We start from the raw sequence: 7408 nt of genomic DNA, 5'->3' as shown, positions 1-7408 counted from the left end.
AAAATATGACAAGAACTCAGAGTTAAACTGTGTCAGAACAAATTCATCTTGATAATGTTAGATAATTTTGATAGAAAGGTATGTAATGGATTACAATCAACCAAAATAATTCAGACAGCTGTTAGTATGACAGCATTTACACAACTATGAATACTTTGTCGGGCAGCCCTTAGCCTTAATAACAGACTGTAGTCTCCTGGGCATGCTGTCACATCCAGCTTCATGCAAACCTCAACTTAATAATATTGAATAATTTTTGGTCCCAAATTTGTATCAGTTGTAGTTGGTAGTCCACTGTATGAAGAATTTTTGGGTATGATTTCTCACAGTTCCCTACTTATCTTGCTGGATCTGTCCGCTGCTTTTGACACTGTTAACCACCAGATCCTCCTGTCAACCCTATTGGCAAAGGGCATCTCAGGAACCACAGGCCAGTGGTTTGAGTCTTATCTCTCAGATAGGTCCTTCAAGATATCTTGGAGAGGTGAGGTGTCCAAGCAACAACATCTAACTACTGGGGTGCCTCAGGGCTCCGTTCTTGGACCACTTCTCTTCTCGGTCTACATGGCATCACTAGGTTCTCTCATCCGCCCCGGAACTGCTTCCAGTGTACAACAGTGAGCGCAAGCTACATTAAAGTGATTATTACGTTTTGAATATGGATATTTTTCTTACAAAAACGCATCAATTCACTACAGAAGGCCTTTGTTTACCCCCCCGGAGCCACTTTTTTTTTTATGGATGGGCGCATTTTAATTAAGTGCTTTTGGACTGATGCATGCAACACCCGCTGAGTGCCATGAAACAGGTTGAAAGATCAAAGACCATTTTTTATATAACTCCGACTGGATTCATCTGAAAGAAGAAAGTCATATACACCTAGGATGATTTGAGGGTGAGTAATTTATGGGCTAATTTTCATTTTTGGGTGAACTAACCCTTTAAGCTAACTGAGACTTGTTATAGCACTTGCATATCATTGCTCTTTTGTTGATTTTGATTGCTTCCATTGTCCTCATTTGTAAGTCGCTTTAGATAAAAGCATCTGCTAAATGTAAATATATATATAAAAAAAATACCTTGCTATGTGTACTGCGTTGGGCTAACCGAGACTTGTCATTTGCACTTACAATTATTCGAAATTTATTGATCAATATAGAAAAGTGTTTTATGGGAAATCAAGCAATTTTATTGTGTTGTGTATAACTGAGCTCAATTTATAAACTCATGATGAAAAAAAAACTAAAAATACCAATAATAAATAGGAGTAAAAACTGAATAAAAAATAAAATCTAATTTAAATTTAACCTTAAACAGTAATTATAATACAATATCTACAGACACAATCTTACCATGTATGGGATGCCTCATTCCAGGCTGCTGAGGAGGTATAACCTGCTGGGCAGGTATCATTCCTCCCACTGCTCCACTAGGTGGAGCCGAGGCAGCAGCTGCTGCAGTCTGCCCAGGCCGAGGGATTAGCCTCTGGTACCTAGGCAGCTGAGCCCGTCTCTCTTCCTGAATTGGGGCCAAGACAATGACAATGAAATCAGACACGTGCAGTAACAAGAACACACTTTGGACTGCATGTATTCTCACAACATCAGCTAACTCTTTCATTTGTGCTTCAGCAATATTTCATAATACCAGTTAATGCATTCACAATTACTTACTGTCAAAAAAAGTAGTTAGAGCAAAACTCAAACACTCACCAGCGAGATATCCTCATCAGGGTGCATCAACTTACTGGTAGCACTCAAGGTGGTGAGGGTGGCTGGCTTACTTGTGACTGTGGCAGGGGGCTTGGCCACAGTGCTGGAGGAGGCAGCAACAGAGGGAGTGGAAGAAGGCTGGGTGTAGGCTGGGAATGTCACCTTAGGAGAATCAGAGGTGGTTGATGACGGTCCTAATACCATCTGCTGCGCCTGAAATGAAAGCAACATTTTCAAAACATGTTCGCAATTAAGGCAAAGGTCCTCCCCAATCACAGTGCACACTGCCAAGTCATCATCATCTACATAACCTCTAAAGTCCAAACAGTGTTGCCAGATGTATGATAATTATAGTATTTGTACGATAATCTTGACCTCTGTACGATGTACGATCAATAATGAAAAACATCCCATAACATACGATAATTTCAGAATTTTGTGACACTTCAAATGATGGTGGCTTTAATCATAAGGCTTCTTATACTCATTGATTGTGCACACCTCAGAGTGTGTTAAAGGGTCATGAAACCCCGTTTCAGCACTGGTTAGTTCTCAGATCTCTTATTACAAAGCAAAACCAACACTCTTCTTCCATCCATGAACGTTTCTCAGTTAATGTGCGCGATGTCTTCTCACTGTCTGAAGCGTCGGTCATAGCAAATCAGCACATGCTGTTGTGAATAATGATGCGAAGCGTCTTCTCATAGGATAAGAACCGCGCAGTCTCATGCATAATTTAATAGACACCGACGCGTCATCGATGAACTATCGTCCTTTGCCACGTCACAAATTGTGACGTCAACACAATGTCGATTTTAAACCTGGAAGATGAAAATAGCACAAAAAAGCTTAAAACAATGTCGATTTTAAACCTGGAAGATGAAAATAGCGCAAAAAAGCTTAAAATTAACCAGTTTTCTCCAACAGTTAAAATTATCGGATGCTAACATTGTCTTCCATTATGTGCAACACAAACACCTCTGCTAAAATCTCAGAAAAAGTAGTCTGGGGTTTCATGACCCTTTAAGAATGCGGGAGGGTGCCCTGCTTTTAAGTCAATGAGCACTATGTTGCGGTCCATGAGGGCATAAAATCTGTACCACAAAAGGACCCCCACCCTCAACATCTGGCAACACACAGGCTTCCAATGACAGTGACTCAGAGGTGGAGTTTGGACCTTTCCACTAAGATACGCCTACTTATTTATCTATTGTGGTAATCTGCAGGTCGTGTCAAAAAGTTGTTGGTAGAAAAATAACTGTATTCTGTATGTTTGACTTGTGTATGATAATTTTCTTCCAAATACAATAATTTTGAGTTTCTGGTACGATGCCTGGACGTTTCCAATCTGGCAACACTGAGTCCAAAGAGGGTATTATAGGTAGTACAAAAACTCTTTGCCACAAAAAAATTGTTTAAAATAAGACAATTACAAATAATGTATATTTAACATGCCCAATGCAAAAAGCATATACATGCATGAAGAAACTAATCAAAACACCAACCAACTAAGTATCTGCCTAAATATAAGCAGCTTTATATGCATGTGCATATCTACTAAATGACAGAGACAAGCATATCTGATCTGCATGTTGTGCTGATGTAAAGAGAAGCACACAAACTAGTGCGTACTTGGGAAGAGCTAGGGAACAGAGGCTTAGAGGAGGCAGACTGTGTCTCTGCACTCGCAGGGGCTGCGCTGGGCCTCGCAACACCAGTCCCCATCTGAAGCACAGAGAGAAAGGATAACAAAAACAGTTTCCTTTGACTCCCTGAGAAAACTGACCCTTGAATTTATTCAGTTAGTCTCTTTAGTGGCAAGATCTGTTTTTACAGAAAGAGAAGATACAGACCCTTAACCATATATTCTCACAAAAACTGCACCTTTGGGCGTAGAACAACTTGTCACTAGGGTAGCACCCTCAAACTGACCACTTTTTAGTGGAAGATAAGGTATAATGTTATCTCTATAAGGGTACTCCTCCAATTGCAAGTTATCGTAACCTTAAACATACAAATTCTTATTTTGCTGTGACACTAGCTATTGTCCTTTACTGGCACTGTAGTTGTCAAAAGAAAAAACTTGTCTAATACAATGACTACTAACTTTTGATTGTTTCTTTAAATCCAATACCTTTTTTGATGACCCCTTAAGTTTATTTATTCACAAACAGTGGCTACACATACTCAACCAGCAAATAAGTCTGGTTCTATATTCAGTACCTGCACAGCGCTGGGGAAGAGAGGTTTGGATGCAGCGGACTGTGTGGCGGGTACAGCTGGTCTGCTGGCCATTCTAGGAGCAGTGATAGGGGCTGCAGGTGCCATAGGAGGCATGCCAGGCCTGGCAACATGAGGTGGCATTCCTAAAAACAAGAAAATGATCAACTACCACAACCGGTTGACTATAGGTCTGTAACGATTAACCGCGAGCCAGTTGAAAATTACGGTGACGCATTGCTGCCGCACACATATTTTTTTCCCCACTCAGTTATGTCGTTTTAACGACATCTTTTCTCGTAAGAACGACATCTTTTCTCGTTAAAACGACATCTTTCTCGTAATAACGAGATGTTTTCTCGTTAAAACGACATCTCGTTAAAATGACATCTTTTCTCGTAATAACGAGATGTTTTCTCGTTAAAACGACATCTTTTTTCTCGTAATAACGACATATTAAGTCATAAAAACGACATGTTTTCTCGTTATTATAGATATATGGTACATTATGTGAGCCAGCTAAGCGACTGTCCGCGCTGCTGTCGCCACAGTCTGTGTTTTAAAATTTCAATTTAGTTTTGTTATTTACATTTACATTATATTTCAATTTTGTCATTTAGCAGACGCTTTTATTCAAAGCGACTTACAAATTAGGACAATAGAAGCAATCAAAACCAACAAAAGAGCAATAATATGCAAGTGCTATATTAGTATATTATTATAGTGTTATATTTCAATTTTACAAAGAAATGTGCAGCATTTTGTCCAAGCAATAATAAAAGGACACATTTAATTTATAATTTGTTTTAAATCTCATTCTGTAAAAAAAAAAAAAAAATCGTGAATCAAATCGAATCGTGAAATCAAAATCGTCAATCGAATCGTGAGTTGAGTGAATCGTTACATCCCTAGCTGACTAGCATTTTTTTTTTCTCAAGCTGATGTAAAAAAAATGCCTATTATCAATAACGAAACCACTATGCTTACACATAAACAATTACTCATGCACCAACATTTTGACAAACAAAAATATCCAGTTGAAACAGCAAAATCAATGCTTGGCCACAATAGTTTTGCAGGGCTAAAAATAATTGACCAAAACTGTTAATCAAATAAAGCAGTTTAATTTACCTGAGAATAAGACAACCTGAACAGCACAAAGAGTTTAAATACCCTATTACCAACATACATACTTTAAGTTTGGTTTCGATAAATTAATTTCAGTGCAACAATAAACAATGACTGTTTATTATTAATATAAACTGGGCTTTAAGTAATTTATCACCAATAATTGTTAACAACACTGACCTGGTGGCATGCCTGGCATCATCGGAGGCATTGCTGGACCTGGGGGCATCATTCCTCTCATTGGCATCATGCTATGCAAAACAGGACCAAAGATAAATCACTGGACCATATAATATATCAGCTTATAATTCTGTAACTGAAAATTAAGACCTACCCAGGTAGCATGCCTGGCATTACTGGTGGCATCCCAGGAATCATTGGTGGGATGCCAGTCAACATAGGTGGCATGCCTTTAGGAAGAGATAAGAAGTATTAATGGGGCACACTTTTGTTTGAGAGGTATTTAAACTACTTAGGCTATTTTAAACTATTGACATGCACACCTGCATAGCCAGCACGTGGCATGCCTTGGGCCTGAGGACCAGGATGCATGCCCGCCTGGGTCATTGGGGGCATGTAGGCAGCCTGAGGCTGAGCAGCAGGCTGCTGAAATGATGAAGGTCCAGCTTCATCATCATCATCGTCCTCATCAGAATCATCCTGGTCCTGCTTCTTCTTCTGACTCTCTGCTCGGATAGCAAAACAAGTTTATATTTCTGTCACAAATCATTCTATAAATAGTTTCTACACAAATTAGTTTGCCTAACAACTATAAGACCATACCTTGTGACTTTTGTTCAAGTACTCTTCTCCGATCTTGTATGTCTTTTTCTGGAATACCCTCCATGCCATAGATTTCCAGTTCTATGTCTGTTCTTCCCGGTATAGCATTAGGAACTGCGTCTATTGTTTCTTTGTGCACCTTTAAAATACAGATTAAATAGCTCAACAACCTTTACCAAACGTCAAAGCAAATGTATCAGTAAACACATCACCACTGTCCATACCTGCATGCAGTGTATGGCTAATCCAGGACCGGTGTACAGCTTCTTGTGACATATATGACATTTGAAATGTTTGGCTTTTTGGTGCTGAATGAGAATCTTTTCATCATCGAAATCTCTGTTGCAATACCTGGAAGTCTGATTAAGGATCACACTGAAGGAGAGGAGAGAACGTTATGAAGAGAAAGAAATACAAGAGCTTGAGATCGAACTGCATTGTGTAGAGAACAAATAAATGTGCTGATAATAGTGAGGTAAGCATCTGACTGCGGTTATAGATGATTACAGCCCAGAAAGCGCCTATGATGCGCAATACGCTGTCTGATGCGAAAGCGAGACACGGCTATTGTGTCAAAAATACGCCCTTAACCGTAATGAACAAGATTTACTAAATGGCATTAAGAAAAGAAAATGCACCAATATGAAATATAAAGGTTTCTGTTTTTCTTCTGACATGTAATAAATGACTGCAATGTGAAACTGACAGCATGCGCTCAAATTCACGATCACGCTGCTGTAACGGCACTGAACAGGCCGCATTGGTAAATGAAAAGGATACCAGCACCAGGGCTTCAATTGCTTCTTCTTCTTTCGTCCCATTTTAACAATAACTCGTTATTGTCTTCTAAACCAACAGGAGAAAATGACTCAAACCGTCACCAAACGCAGCTTTTTGATTTCAGTTCGGAACACACACAAAAAAAATGGCGCGGCTCCGCTTTTGTCTCTCACCCACAATGCAGCGGGATACTTCTTCTTCTTCTTCTTTGAGGTTTAACAACGGCTTGCATCCAAGAGCGTTGCATTACCGCCATCTTCTGGATTATTCTTCTGAGATGTTATTCCAGTTTATTTCCTCCAGCTTGTTCTCCGCGATCATATTCTCCTCATCAGACACGTTCTTTAAGAAATGACAAATATTTTTTCCTGCTTTGTCTAATCACACCACTTTGCAGTATATCCTGCCCCTGCCAATCTCTTCTTAATTCTTCCATCATATTTCTCCTCTGTTCTTCATAACTTCTGCAACTTAAAATTACATGTTCTATGGTTTCTAATGTCTGACAATACTCACAAAAACCAGTAGGATGCTTCCCTATAATGTGTAATGTACTAATTACTGTGTCCTATTCTTAATCTTGTCATCAATATTTCTTCTCTCCTAGTCCCTCCCCAGTTCCTCTCTGTACCAACTTTATTTTGAATGGCATACACAGGGGCGCTGCTAGCAATTTTGGTCAATTTATAAATAAATGAATTATGTTTCCATCTTTGATGCCACAGTTTTGGAATTGCCTTTTTCTGTTCTAAAGAAGGGCGTGTCCCAATACATTTGTCCATATG

At 39.3% G+C, this 7408-nt stretch overlaps 1 protein-coding gene across 3 annotated transcripts in view; it reads right to left on the bottom strand.

Moving 5' to 3' along the window:
• Positions 1 to 6803, bottom strand: part of LOC107669543 (BUB3-interacting and GLEBS motif-containing protein ZNF207-like) — a 9548-nt gene extending 2745 nt beyond the window's left edge. For 2 of the 3 annotated variants that reach the window (XM_016461816.1, XM_016461815.1), the window contains exons 1-10: positions 6624 to 6803; positions 6068 to 6194; positions 5844 to 5982; positions 5564 to 5746; positions 5395 to 5470; positions 5241 to 5311; positions 3936 to 4078; positions 3345 to 3437; positions 1713 to 1925; positions 1353 to 1518 (exon numbers count right to left, since the gene is read on the bottom strand). In XM_016461816.1, coding sequence (XP_016317302.1) covers positions 1353 to 1518; positions 1713 to 1925; positions 3345 to 3437; positions 3936 to 4078; positions 5241 to 5311; positions 5395 to 5470; positions 5564 to 5746; positions 5844 to 5982; positions 6068 to 6194; positions 6624 to 6664 — 1252 coding nt within the window. In that variant the 5' untranslated portion in view covers positions 6665 to 6803. The remainder of the gene's footprint in view (positions 1 to 1352; positions 1519 to 1712; positions 1926 to 3344; positions 3438 to 3935; positions 4079 to 5240; positions 5312 to 5394; positions 5471 to 5563; positions 5747 to 5843; positions 5983 to 6067; positions 6195 to 6623) is intronic. The other variant, XM_016461817.1, reaches the window with a different exon arrangement.
• Positions 6804 to 7408: the final 605 nt, after the last annotated feature.

This window comes from Sinocyclocheilus anshuiensis, unplaced genomic scaffold (genome assembly GCF_001515605.1).
Source record: "Sinocyclocheilus anshuiensis isolate Anshui unplaced genomic scaffold, SAMN03320099.WGS_v1.1 scaffold612, whole genome shotgun sequence".
In the NCBI taxonomy this organism is placed as follows: Eukaryota; Metazoa; Chordata; class Actinopteri; order Cypriniformes; family Cyprinidae; genus Sinocyclocheilus; species Sinocyclocheilus anshuiensis.
This window is presented reverse-complemented; position numbering and strand designations above follow the sequence as displayed.